Genomic DNA, 14,838 nt, shown 5'->3' with positions numbered 1-14,838 from the left:
TTTTACAAAACATCTGCAAGCAGTGACAACAATTACGTTAGCAAGCTCACGTGAGTTATTGCGCAGTGGGTACTCGCGTTGCCTGGCTACAGTGTGTGTGTGTGTGTGTGTGTGTGTGTGTGTGTGTGTGTGTGTGTGTGTGTGTGTGCGCGCGCGCGCATGTGTGTGACAGAGAGAGAGAGAGAGAGAGAGAGAGAGAGAGAGAGAGAGAGAGAGAGAGAGAGAGAGAGAGAGAGAGAGAGAATGCTGCAAAACTGACATTAGGCTACATCATCTGCAACTGGCCTTACAACTAATCTTAACTTAGTACTTAGAACTAGAAACACAGAAAGGTATAAAAAAAAACACGAAAGTAGTATGCAAAATGGATACGTGGTCTGGATCTCTTAATAAATGTAAAACATAGCGCAGGCCGCACAAAACTGCCTCGCGGGCCGGATGTGGACCGTGAGCCAGTAGTTTGAGACCCCTGGTCTAAACTGACTGCAGGTATCCCCACCCTTATAAACAACAGAGTTGCATAACGACCGAAATGTACGATCAGTTTCATATGCAAATAGGCGTGACCATTAACAAGAGTTTCAATGGCCATGCGTATGTAAATTCACAGAGGATTTGGGAATGTTTGCAATCACAGCATTGTAAGATGTACTCTTACCCCACCCTTAACAGCACCACCCTTATCACTGACCAAGTGTGTCTGCTTCTGAAGCTGTGTCTACAGTCCATGTACTTCACATACAGGGAGCAGTAGTATACTACAGGCAAGAGCATGGGTGTGCCATGGGTTCCCCAGTTTCACCTATAGTGTCCAACTTGTACATGGAAGAAGTAGAAAATAGGGCTCTGATGTCCTCTCCAGGGACACCACCAAGCAATTGGCTCAGATGTGTGGACAACACCTGGGTTAAAATTAAATCTCAGGACGTACCACATTTTACTGACCACATTAACCCTGTGGACAACCACATTAAGTTCAACAGGGAGAATGTGAAAAATTACAGATTAATAATAATAATAATAATCAATCTTATATAGCGCTTTCCTAATACTCAAAGTCACTTTACAATAAATGGGGTGAAACAAGACGACAGATAAACATAACACAGACATACAGGGGTGGACGGGAAGGGGGGCTACGAGAGGGAGAAGCAGCAGCCACACACAATGCCAGCAGTACTCTCCGACTTGGACAGATACAAAAGGGAAAGAAAAACAAACATCATAAATCACAGATGAAGTCTGAAGAGGTGAGTCCTGACCAATGGCCTGAATGTGGGCAGCCCGCAGCAGTGTCCGATGCGCTTGGGGAGGGAGTTGAGGGAGGGGACAGGTCGAGCGCTCAGTTCCCAGCCTGCCCCAGACCAGGGATGGATGAACGGAAGGGGGGGCACGAGAAGGCAATGGAGAAAAGGTGTGCCTTGAGACGGGATTGGAAGAGTTGGAGAGATTCTGAGTCTCTAATGATTTGGGGAAGAGCGTTCCAGAGCCTGGGAGCTGTTCTGGAGAAGGCTCAGTCACCAAAGCCATGGAGGTTGGATCTGGGGGTAGAGAGAAGGGAGGCTGAGGTGGATCTGAGGGGCCGAGATGGTTGGTAGGGGGAGAGGAGATCAGTGAGGTATGGGGGAGCCAGTTTGTGAAGGGCTTTGTAAGTAAGAACCAGGATTTTGTAATTGATCCTTTGGGGGATGGGTAGCCAGTGGAGGTCTTTTAGGACTGGGGTGATGTGGTGCCAGGATTTGGTGAAAGTTAAAAGTCGGGTGGATGCGTTCTGGACAAATTGGAGTCTCTTGATAGAGCTAGCACTGATGCCATAGAGGAGTGAGTTGCAGTAATCAAGGCAGGAGGAGATGAAAGCATGGATCAGTATCTCAGCAGCAGGGCGTGTGAGAGAGGATCTTATTTTTGCAATGTTGCAAAGGTGGTAGAAGGAGGATTTGGCCATTTGGCGGATATGTGGCTCAAGGGAGAGGGTGGGATCAAGGATCACACCAAGGTTGTGTGCCTGGGAGGAAGGGGAGACAGTAGTGCCATCGATGGTGAGTGCAAGGTTGTTGATTTGGCTGAGAGTGGACTTGGAGCCAATGAAGAGGAGTTCAGTTTTGTCACTGTTGAGTTTGAGAAGGTTTTGCTGCATCCAGACTTTAAGTGCAGAGACAGACAGGAGTCAATGTGAGAGAGGGGTGGATTGTGAGAGGATTTGGTGCTAAGGTATATCTGGGTGCCATCAGCATAACAGTGGAAATCCAAGTTGAAATGGCATAGAATCTGACCAAGAGGGAGGATGTAGATGATGAAAAGGAGTGGGCCAAGTACAGAACCTTGGGGAACACCTTGTGTGACTGTGTCCAGATGAACTGATTCAACTTTCTTTGACATAATCTGTATTGTTTGTGTTGGGCTAATACGTAAAACGATTAAACTAATTTTCCAAGGTTTTCCCTCCCCATGTATGTGTGTACGGACAGTAAAAATTCAAAGTTGAATTAATGAATTACTTTTACACTCTATTGTTAAGTGGCTGATCATCACACACACCTGTCTCCATAGATGTCCTTGCAAAGACTTCCTCAAACATTTCCCTGTCTGGCTCAGGTTCATCTGTTTGTTAAAAATGCATAAAATGGACATCATTTGGACTGTCTGACATGAGCATCAAATACTGTTGTATTCATTAAATTCATGATGACTAGTTCAACCTTGACATGGGCAAATATACATATGTGGCATATTATGCAACACACTTGCCATTCATTATATTTCTTGTAATGTAACATAAATAATTTGAATGGAGTAGTCCAGCCTGATCATATGAATAATGTATTGTGCTCTAATTTGCTCAGTAGTCACACAATAACATTCAATAGTGCAACTCTAATTGGATCTGCACTGTTTCTGCTCCCTCCTCCTCCATCCTTACCCTTTCTTGTTCAGGGCCATGTTCACCTGTTTGTTTACATTCTAGAGTAAGATTTAACAAATATTTTTTACTGCAGAGTTGGCTATCAAATACTATATGCCTTATAGGCTATAATGCGAAAAATAATTGCTGAGTAGTCAAGAAGAAAATCATCAAATTTACATGTTTATTTTACCCATATACAGCCGAAGTTGATGACCATTTTTTAAACAGTTTAGAGAAATTTAGCGTTAACTTCTCTAAACATTTGTGCACTGAGTCTCACTAGTTAAACTTTGGCAATGTACAAACCTACAGTGAGACTAACACTGGAAGCCTGAGGTTAACGAAAACATTTGTTCTTTAGTTCGCTCATTTAGGGTAAGGGTCTAACATGCAAGCATGACAAAGCACCTGCTCCCTGATCGCTCCTCTTTGATGTTTCTGCCTCTTCGCCACTGTCCTCATCCTTACCAGCACTCTGCGCAAAAAAAACAAAAAATGATATCTTAGCACACTTTTGCGACGTCATCCAGCAAAGTCTTTTTCTTTTCTTTCTCTGCATCTTCGCTGCACCGCGGGTTTTCTCTTTCTAGCCATGTTTCGGCTAAGAGTGCTAGATACTTTTAACTATTGCTACTACACACTAACTGCTCGAGTGCTAGGTAGCAAGTGCCAGCGTGCTAAATACTTTTAACGAGTGCTACATACTAACTGCCCGAGTGCTAGATACTCTTAATGTTCTGACCCCAGCTAGGTGTTACATTACTGTACTGAATACATGCTCTTTTGTATATTAACTAGATTCTCTTCCAGGTGAGAGATGCACACAAAAACTCAACTTAGAACAAGATTCCTTCCTGCTCTCTAGAAGCTCGAGGGTGTTTTAAACCCCCAGCGTACTCTTCAAGGCAGCGCTGCATGGAAGGCACTCACCGCCCCCTACAGTTTCAGCCAATCACAGCACTGGCGCTAGATTTCAACGTTTTCCCTCCTTCTGCAGTGAAGGAGTTCGACTCAAACAAACGTCAATCTTAAAAGTGCAGCGTTTGATGTAAATATAATTTTAAACGAATGTTTGACTCGTGTACATTCACAAAAAGACCCTAGATTGCATTTTGGCGACCGTTTTGCTTTAACTTACTTAGCTGCTATGTCTAGATGTCTTACAACTTATCTAGCAACAACTGGATGCCTAAAGGAGTTTTGGAAAGACACCCACTCAACCATGCCTTTGTGCAGCTCACTTAAAACTAGGTTGTCTCGTAGTTGTTTAAATAAGCAGACTGGGAGACATAGGGTAATGCCTAACTACATAGTAATAGCACTACTCAGTCGCTCTCATAACCACCCAAAAAAATGAATTGGCTGCCTGGAACTTAGCTAGCGCTAACTGCTAGCCCATTACTAAGTAAACTCTGTCCTGCACGGATACGTTTAAAAGTAGTGTAGCACACTTGATAAGAATGACACTTACAAGGGATGGTGTTTTTGTTGTTTTACTCCATCTGTCAAATAGACATTACAGAGGACACGTATCCGAATGCCCCAGAGTGCACCGCGAGAGCCAGCACTACGTCACACAGGCAAGAAGCAATTAACCTGCAGTGCCCTCCTGTGGCGAGAACCGGCTATCACAACAACACAGCAGACAATTCTCCTCTTTACTAGTGAGTGGTCAATGAAGGTAAGTATATGAAATAGAAGGTAAGTACATAAAATAGAAGGTAAGTATATAAAATAGAAGGTAAGTATATAAAATAAAAAATAGATGGGGGGCTACTAAATCCCAAGTACCCCACAGTAGTACATGCCAACATAAACTGAATGCTCACCACTGCCAGCTATTTGAACAGATTGACTGCATTTGAGCTAACCTTGGCTTAAAATAGTTAGCTAAAATCTACCATTGCAATCTGTTTACAGTTAGCTAGCTAGCTGAGGTGTCCGTTCATCAAAGAAAATCCCTAGCAGCTGGGGTTGGCTATATTTCAAAGCATATGTCATTTTTTTTAAAAACATTTTGATTGGATGAAACTGTTGGGGGCGGGAGTGCCTTCCATGCAGTGCTGTCTGGAAGAGCACGTTGGGGGCTTAAAACACCATCGAGCTCTATAACTGCATGAGAACTGAAGATGACAGAACTGCCCATGCTTTGTAATGACGTTAGGTGTTACAGTGCTGCCCTCTATTGGTTTTTTTAGGTACTGTTAGTTTCACCAGCTGAGAGTCCATTTTGTTTATCTTCCGTTTGGCTCGTTGTGAAGCAGCAAGCAGTGTGTGTGAAACGCAGTCTGTTTTTCTTCGTTTGAACTCTGGAGTAGATATGTCTATAAGTATCGGCACTTAAGTTAGATCCGAAACGTAATTTTGCAAGTTAAGTTGCATATTACTAGAAGACGTTTCTTGCTGTCTTGATGTTCCGAGCTAACCTATTTTAGCTAACCCAGAAGCTCATTCAAGCTGACAGCTCCCTAGCTAGCATCTGACTAATTGACATACGTTCTCATGTTTGCTAAGTTCTTATTGTAACCTATTTTTCCGGACTTGCAATAGGTTACATTATGCTAGTTTGTTGTTTGGCTGTCTATATCTGGATAACTCTAAAGAAGTAAATGTTATTGTTAATTTCGACATTTTATATTTCATGCTAAAAAGCTATTTCATGTAAGCCGTACGTGTTTAGTAATCTGTACCCCTTTGTTTGTATTTTCAGTTTTACAATGATGAAACCAGTAATGCCACACTCTGTTGAAGACGGGTTTATTGAGGATTCTTTTTGTTAGCTATCTGTCCAGCCTTGCTCAGACGCAATTGCGAGGACAGAATACTTAACAAGTGCTAGAGCTAACTGCCTGAGTGCGAGATACTGTTACCAAGTGCTAGATACTAACTGCCAGAGTACTAGATATTTTTAACGAGTGCTAGATACTAATAGCCAGTGCTAGATATTTTTAACGAGTGCTAGATACTAACTGCCCGAGTGCTATATACGTTTAATGAGTGCTAGATACTAACTGCCCACGTGTTAGATACTCTTAACGAATGCTAGATCTAACTGCCAGAGTGCTAGAACTTTTAACGAGTGCTGGATACTAACTGTCCGTGCTAGATACTTTCAACTAGTGCTAGATCTGATTGCCTGAGTGCTAGATACTGTAACAAGTGCTAGATACTAACTGCCTGAGTGCTAGATACCTTTAACGAGAACTAGATGTGCTAGATACTGTAACGTGCATGGATAAGAAGACACGCTGGCCGGTAGCTGGAAGGTCTGACCCTTTGGTCTAGTGGTTAGCGCTGTCTCCTGCGGTGCGGGCGATACAGGTTCGCTTCCCGGGCGCGGCAGTTCCTGTGGTTGCGTTGTCCCCCGAATTCGCTACAATACTTTTAACGAGGGCTAGGAAGGTACTTGGTGTGTCATCAGGACAGAGGAAGGAAGACAAGGAGACTTGGTGGTGGAATGAGGAAGTACAGCAAATTATACAGAGGAAAAGGTTGGCAAAGAAGAAGTGGGATAGTAAGAGAGATGAAGAAAGTAGACAGGAGTACAAGGAGATGCAGCGTAAAGCAAAGAGAGAGGTGGCAAAGGCAAAGGAAAAGGCGTATGGTGAGTTGTATGACAGATTAGACACTAAGGAAGTAGAAAAGGACTTGTACCGATTGGCTAGACAGAGGGACCAAGCTGCAAAGGATGTGCAGCAAGTTAAGGCGATCAAGGATAGAGATGGAAATGTGCTGACAAGCGAGGAGAGTGTGCTAAGAAGGTGGAAGGAATACTTTGAGGGGCTGATGAATGAAGAAAATGAGAGAGAGAGAAGGTTGGATGATGTAGGGATAGTGAATCAGGAAGTTCAGCGGATTAGCAAGGAGGAAGTGAGGGCAGCTATGAAGAGGATGAAGAGTGGAAAGGCAGTTGGTCCTGATGACATACCTGTGGAGGCATGGAGATGTTTAGGAGAGATGGCAGTGGAGTTTTTAACTAGATTGTTTAACACAATCCTGGAAAGTGAGAGGATGCCTGAGGAGTGGAGAAGAAGCATACTGGTACCGATTTTCAAGAACAAGGGCGATGTGCAGAACTGTAACAACTACAGAGGTATAAAGTTGATCAGCCACAGCATGAAGATTTGGGAAAGAGTAATAGAAGCTAGGTTAAGAGGAGAGGTGACGATCAGCGAGCAGCAGTATGGTTTCATGCCACGAAAGAGCACCACAGATGCGATGTTTGCTTTGAGAATGTTGATTGAGAAGTATAGAGAATGCCAGAAAGAGTTGCATTGTGTCTTTGTAGATTTAGAGAAAGCTTATGACAGAGTGCCGAGAGAGGAGGTGTGGTATTGTATGAGGAAGTCAGGAGTTGCAGAGAAGTATGTAGAAGTGGTGCAGGATACGTATGAGGGAAGTGTGACAATGGTGAGGTGTGCGGTTGGAATGACAGATGGGTTCAAGGTGGAGGTGGGATTACATCAAGGATCGGCTCTTAGCCCTTTCTTGTTTGCAATGGTGATGGACAGGTTGACGGACAAGATCAGGCAGGAGTCTCCATGGACGATGATGTTCGCGGATGACATTGTGATCTGTAGCGAGAGTAGGGTGCAGGTTGAGGAGAGCCTGGAGAGGTGGAGGTATGCACTGGAGAGAAGAGGAACGAAAGTCAGTAGGAGCAAGATGGAATACCTATGCGTGAATGAGAGAGAGGACAGTGGAATGGTCAGGATGCAAGGAGTGGAGGTGACAAAGACATCTGAGTTTAAATACTTGGGGTCAACTGTCCAAAGTAACGGGGAGTGCAGTAGAGAGGTGAAAAAGAGAGTGCAGGCAGGTTGGAGTGGGTGGAGAAGAGTGTCAGGAGTGATTTGCGACAGAAGAGTATCAGCAAGAGTTAAAGGGAAAGTTTACAAGATGGTTGTGAGACCAGCTATGTTATATGGTTTGGAGACAGTGGCACTGACGAAAAGACAGGAGGCGGAGCTGGAGGTGGCAGAGTTGAAGATGCTAAGATTTTCACTGGGAGTAACGAAGAAGGACAGGATTAGGAACGATTATATTAGAGGGACCGCTCAGGTTGGACGGTTTGGAGACAAAGCAAGAGAGGCAAGATTGAGATGGCTTGGACATGTGTGGAGGAGAGATGCTGGGTATATTGGGAGAAGGATGCTGAATATGGAGCTGCCAGGGAAGAGGAGAAGAGGAAGGCCAAAGAGGAGGTTTATGGATGTAGTGAGGGAAGACATGCAGGTGGCTGGTGTGACAGAGGAAGACGCAGAAGACAGGAAGAAATGGAAAGGGATGATCCGCTGTGGCGACCCCTAACGGGAGCAGCCGAAAGTAGTAGTAGACTTTTAACGAGGGCTAGATACTTTCAGTTGTGATGGCTACTGCTACCTGCTATTACGGATTGCACCAGCCATTTCGCTTAAGCAAAAATAACCCATTGAATATATTGTAACGTGTATGGATAAGTAGACACGTTGGTCATTGCCTAACGGCTCTGACCCTTTAGTCGTGCGGTTAGCGATGTCTCCTGCGGTGCGGGCGATTTAGCGATGTCTCCCGCGGTGCGGGCGATACGGGTTCGCGTCCCGGCCGCGGCAGTTCCTGTGGTTGCCTCCCGAATTCGCTACAATATTATCCTGGGGTTGGGGGAAAAAAAGATCGGCACTCACAAGAACGGAAGAACAAGAAGAAGAATATTCCCGAACTTCCTAATGACCAGTCCTCGCCTGCTGCAGTACGAGTGTCATATATCGTTTGTATTGGTACAAGAATGGGGTGAAATTACAGCTAAGTGTCACACACTATATGCATAGTACAAGTTTCAGCAATAAGATTCTAGGTGAAAAGTGTCATGAAGATCAGACGTACAGCCTAGGCGGAGATCGAAAAAGCAGGTTTTGCTATTTCGCAATTTTGCGAGAACAAAATAATAGGCGGAAATGGGCGTGGCATATATCGCGATTCGGCTCAATGGACGTCACGTGACTAGATTTGTTTACACGGCTATTGTGGCAGGAAGAAAAGCGTGTGCACTGAGTAAAAATGAATGGCGCCAGCGTCGATTTCAAGACATTGAACGCTATATTGGGAAACTTGATCATTACTGACCCTTATAATGCCCCCGGGCCGGAACGGGCAACGTTCCAGACCTACTGTATCCAGACATCTACAATAACCTTATCAACGTTCCCTCGCCCTACTCTGGAGAGTCTTTGAAAGCCTACAAAGGCCTGGAGGGGTACAAATGGACGAAATCTGGATTCGTGACAAATATTCTGCTTTGGAGTCTACCGACTAAAAGTGGCTTTCTCGTCACTGGAAGGGTAAGTGTCAGTTCATGTTCGTTAAAGTTAGTGTAAACTACTAATAAGACACGTTAGTCCCTAGCTAACGGGTCTGACTCTTAAGTCGAGTGGTTAGTGACGTCGCCTTGTGGTGCAGTACACCCCGTATCGAATCCCGCACCGGGCAAGAAAATAACCGATTACATTAACATAAGCAGTGGGCAGTGTAATGTAATCGGTGTCATAACTTGTATGTAGAGTTAGCTAGTCTGTATTTTCGATTTACCAAGACTTAACAACATTATCACCATGTGAATGAATTTCGAAAGGCACCGCCTCATACATTAAATTATACCTTTATGATAACCATTTATGATAAACAGCAGTTACTGTAAAACGCTTTGTTCATCAACGCGTTTGAAATGGATGGGACGTAGTCGGGTGGCAGAGGGTTATCAGTCTTTTCCCTGAAACATAAGTAAATAGAAAATGTCCAGTCACGTTTTAGTGAGCAACAGGCTTAGTTCTTTTATCTTAGCCTTTGTTAGCGCTAACTTGCCTTTCAGTATAATAAAATTGTCAGAAACCGTTATAAAAGCCTGTTAAATAAATAATATATTAACGTTAGGAAGTGTTGTGTTCTGTACCTGATATTAAGTGGTCACTACACAAGCGGAATCCGTTGCTCGTGGGGTCACATCGCTCAGTTTTCTTCTGTTCGCTTCTAGCACGTTTTATGGCAGTAATCCATTGATGTCGTCTTTCGGGATCTTTAGGAATCCGATAAAATGCTCTCCTTTTTACTTGTCCGCGACTGTTCTGGCATCCCGGCGCACAACAGCTATCCACCATATTCACTGTATAAATACAGAAGGAGAAGAGACTTGCTGTTAGCTAGCAGTCATTTGCCCAGCAATAGACCCGCTTTCCTGCCAAAATGGCGGTGTTTTGATTTCGACTATTTTGCGTGACGTTAACTGCCGGAGCTCTATTCAGGGTACATTTGCATGTCAGGCTTTTGAATGTTCATGTACAATGTCAGAGTTCTCGAGATACGGGCCAAAATGCGCTTACCTTGAATATAGCGCCATCTACTGGTGGACATGTGTCACTCTGGTGTCTGACGTGTTCACTATTCTGTACCTCCCCTAAAAATGTCACTTGCATAACTTCACGGTGTATGCCGCACTACCATATATACCGACGGAATAATAAGAATAAGAATAAGTAAGTAGTCTTGCAGTCTGCAGACTTAGACCTTGACACTGACACTGTAATCAAAGAGCTAGACCAAGATGGCACATACAGGTACCTAAGAGTGAACGAAGAAGATGGCATACAACACTCAACCATGAAAGAGAAGATCCGGAAAGAGTACCACAGGAGAACGTGTGTGGTACTGAAGAGCGACCTCAATGCGGCTTACAGAATTGAAGCTATCAACATCATCAATTGGAAACTGAACAACATCAAGAGACTAGACACCAAGACAAGAAAGATGCTGACCATGGAGAAGATGCACCACCCAAAAGCAGATGTCGACAGGCTGTACCTACCAAGAGCTTCAGGAGGACAAGGCCTAGTCCGACTCGAACTGACCTTCAAGACTACCACTATCGGGCTGGATGCATACCTGACAAAAACAGATGACCCACTCCTCTGAATAGTAAAACATCAGATCTACTCCATCAGTGAAGGAGCTGCACAATTCAAGAAAGAGCTTGATGTCCCAGAAACCCAACCAACAGAAAATGAGGCAACTACCATCTACGCCAAACGAGTGAAGCAGAAGGCAAAACACCATGGTCAGCAGCAACTGCTGGACAAAGCAATGCACGAGAAGTAACCAAAAAGAATGAGAGACGCAGACGTGGACCAACAAAAGACACACCAGTGGCTGAGGAGCACCGGACTAGCAGAGACGGAGGGTCTGATAATCGCTGCACAAGACCAGAGCCTGACAACCAGAGCCTATCACAATTGCATCATCAAAGATGGAACAGACCCAAAATGCAGAATCTGTGGAATGTACAAAGAAACCATTGCCCACATTGTCTCAGGCTGCCCGGAACTGGCAAAGACCGAGTACATAGACGGGCACCACAAGGCAGCAGCATTCCTGCACTGGAAGATCTGCAGGAGTTACAAGATCAATACGACTGAGAAGTGGTACGAACGTCAGCCAAAAACGGTCACTGAGAACAATGATGTCACCATCCTCTGGGACATGCCCATCCACACTGACAGAGAGATAAAAGCCAACAAGCCCAACATCGTTATCAAGGACAGGAAGGAAAAGAGGTGTATGCTCATGAACATGGCAACACCATCCGAAAAAAACACCTCAGTAAAAGTCACAGAGAAGCTGACCAAGTACAAAGACCCTGAGACTGAAATCAACAGGATGTGGGGTATGAAGACCGAAACAACACCAGTGGTCATTGGAGCTCTAGGACTTGTGAAGAAGGGAATGGAAAAGTTCACCAAGCACATCACCATCCATGCAGTTCAAAAGATCGCCCTACTTGGAACAGCCCACATATTATGACGAGTACTGTCAGTCAAATGACATCTGCCCTACAGTACCTCTGGTCCATAGTTTGGACACGGCTCTACAGGATGTAAAAGAGGAAACACGAAAGAAATAATAATAATAATAATAATAATAATAATAATATTATTAATTAATAATTGGAGCGATTACAATAGGGTTCCCAGCACTGCTGGTACTGGGATCCACACTGCTTTGCATCCCGTGGCCCCAAGCCCCGTCGGCTTGGACCCCTAATTAAAATTGATAGCTTTCGATGTTACTATGTGTAGGAGCCTATGGATTTGCACATGCAGAATAAAAACCTAAATAAAGGAACTTAAAATTGATGAGCTAAATGTCAAGATATTTTACAATTTCTCGTCATCACAGATAGCATTTTAATCAAATTTCATTAGTCCGTGGGAACAATATATTGACAAAAATTAGTCCCCGTGTTTTTGGTTTCTATACTACGACCTTTTTCAGCCAGGCCGTTTTAAGGTGCACTGTCTTGGTTCTGTGACACCATTTTGTAAAAGTAGATGTCAACAATATGACAGCTATATCACTCTAAAGGCACTGAAATTATATTTCTTTTATGATACCTCACTGTATATAGGTATACGAACAATATCAGTACGTAATATGTGCCATTGTTTTCTCCATAGTCTTTCATGGTAGACACAAAAGGACCAGGCTGCAAAACTTGCAGCGCTTCTCAAAATATATTTTTTACAAGCTAAAAGCATAATAAAACAGTCTTCCACTCTTTGCTGATGTTTTATTTTTATATAAGGTTTTAACAAATGAGTAAACAATTTAATAACAGGTTGCGAGTGAAGCTACTTTTCCTAGGCAGAAATAAACACAATGCCTTTGCATTGAAAAGCGTTAAAGCGTGTTTCTACAACAGCCATGAACACAATTCGTTCAGCGATCTAACCATGTTTCGCAGGGATAAACATCCTCAACAGAAACCTTCAAGTGGCTCGCCAATCATTCTCTACAACCAGCACTCACAGTTAAGTTGCAAATGTGCATGCCGACATGTTAGAAACAACAACACTGCAACTGCCGTATGCAGAGCAAAAGGATAATAACTTTCAGTATCGCTCTTCCAAATATAGTCCAAATATATTTTCTTACGCACTTTATGTTATGCATCTATCATTTAATCATCTTGTTTTGTTCTCGATGCATTGCATTGCTAGTCCTTGGTTCATACCGGCTGGATACTGTGACTTTGAAACTATGAAAATCCGCTAATGGAATACTTATCCATTGGCGGCAAGAAAATGCTGCTCGATGTACAACGTATGGACATTAAAAGTAAGAATCGGAGGTTCAGAGCTTTACAGCTAACTCTTGCCACAGCTAACTTTTGCTCATTCGTCTCAAAAGGATGAAAAAAAGGATTGCATTGCCCCTACCATGATGATGACAGTCTGTTATTTCATCCTGAGCAATCACAATGTGAAAAACCAAAATGAAAACACTAGAAAAATAAATCTCAAATTTAGACATAGCTTGCTACCAGAAACCAAATAAAGAGCAAGTAATTATTTCCTGATAGGGGAGTAGTGAATGGAAATAATACACATAGTGGATAAACAGTAGGGCAGTTGGCCTTTATAACTTTCACATCTCAGTTCTGGCAATTCTTTGATATGAGGCCATTACATCTGGACAAAGGGAAATCAAACTTGAACAAACCATTTTGCTGATATGCAAATCAAGCTAATTTAGATAACAATGGATTTCCCGATGTCGGCACATTCTGCATTTCCATATAAACCACAACAGAGCTGCAGCTGGCTGGGAGGTGAGCAAAATCATTAAAAATGGGGAAGGTAAGGAGTCTTATTCAATGTTAGCTTCAGAGGTTTTTCAAGATATTCTAGCCAATATGAGAAGCTATGTACATGTCATGAGCATGAGCATGAGAATTTGGTTTTCCTTTTATTCAGCTATTAAATATGCTTTCATTTTCTATCAATATGAGAGGAATGGCTGATTGCTTACCAGGATGTCATTCTGTTTCCCTCCATACAGATTGTGTTCTTTGAGGATAAGGATTTCCAAGGCCGGAGCTACGAATGCAGTAGCGATTGCCCTGACCTGCACACCTACTTCAGCCGCTGCAACTCCATTAGGGTGGAGAGCGGCTGCTGGGTGCTGTACGAGCGTCCCAACTACACCGGCTACCAGTATATCCTGACCCCAGGGGAATACCCTGACCACCAGCAGTGGATGGGCTTCAATGACAGCATCAAATCATGTCGCGCTATCAAAAATGTAAGCTCGCTAAAGATTAGCTGCTGTTTAGAGCAGAGCCAAGTGATCATGGAGTTTGAATATTCTGCCCTGCATAGTGCACAAGTGTATTATTCATGTTGTTACATAGCTATCGCTCCAGTTCTTTTAGCCTTAGGCGGACTTTTCCCTCTAAAATTTAACACAGATGCAATGCTGAAATGATGTATGATTCATTTGAGCCTTGAAAGTGTGTGTTTTTTATTGGAAGTTTCTGACCTAAATTGATGCAGAGGGGTACCCAGCCCTGGTGGAATACCAGAGGGTGCACCAACCAGGCAGTAATCACTAAAAAGCCAACAGACAATAAGGAGAGATAAAAGGCTCATGTTTTGGCAGCAGTTTTGCCTCATATCCAGGCCTATGCACACCAATTACTGAAGGAAACCAGGAAAACAGCCAAGAAGCCCATTTGTCCAGGCAGCCTCATAGTAATTTAGGACACATGAACAGACCAACTAAATTAGATAGTGGAAACCGTCTATGATTTAGCACATTAATTTTCATTCTGTCATGTCTCTGAAAATTTCAAGGTCTACGGTAATACCTGGAAGATCAGGTTCTACGAAAGAAAGGATTTCGGAGGCCAGATGGCAGAGTGGACCGAGGACTGCCCATCTGTGCTTGAGGCCTTTAAGTTTCGCGAGGTCCACTCCTGCGTGGTGATGGATGGCGCGTGGGCCGTCTATGAGCAGCCCAACTACCGCGGCCGCCAGTACTTCCTGGAGCGTGGAGAGTACCGCAACTACACGGACTGGGGTGCCATCGCCCCAGCCATGGGATCATTCCGCAGGATCACAGAGTTCTAG

General features: G+C 43.7%; 1 protein-coding gene across 3 annotated transcripts; it reads left to right on the top strand.

The window, feature by feature from the left end:
* The first annotated feature begins 13,548 nt into the window (after positions 1–13,548).
* Positions 13,549–14,838, top strand: LOC130121292 (gamma-crystallin M2-like). 3 transcript variants are annotated; one of them, XM_056290186.1, is made up of 3 exons: positions 13,549–13,566; positions 13,769–14,011; positions 14,563–14,838. In XM_056290186.1, the coding sequence occupies exons 1-3, from the start codon at positions 13,558–13,560 to the stop codon at positions 14,836–14,838; spliced, it is 528 nt and encodes a 175-aa protein (XP_056146161.1). In that variant the 5' UTR covers positions 13,549–13,557. The 3 variants fall into 3 exon arrangements, with proteins under 3 accessions (XP_056146161.1, XP_056146158.1, XP_056146160.1); XM_056290183.1 differs by having other exon boundaries at positions 13,558–13,566; positions 13,769–13,997; positions 14,552–14,838; XM_056290185.1 differs by having other exon boundaries at positions 13,558–13,566; positions 13,769–14,021; positions 14,579–14,838.

Source organism: Lampris incognitus, chromosome 11, assembly GCF_029633865.1.
Source record: "Lampris incognitus isolate fLamInc1 chromosome 11, fLamInc1.hap2, whole genome shotgun sequence".
Classification (NCBI taxonomy): Eukaryota; Metazoa; Chordata; class Actinopteri; order Lampriformes; family Lampridae; genus Lampris; species Lampris incognitus.
The sequence above is the reverse complement of the archived record's forward strand: the minus strand, read 5'-3'. Positions and strand labels throughout refer to the sequence as shown.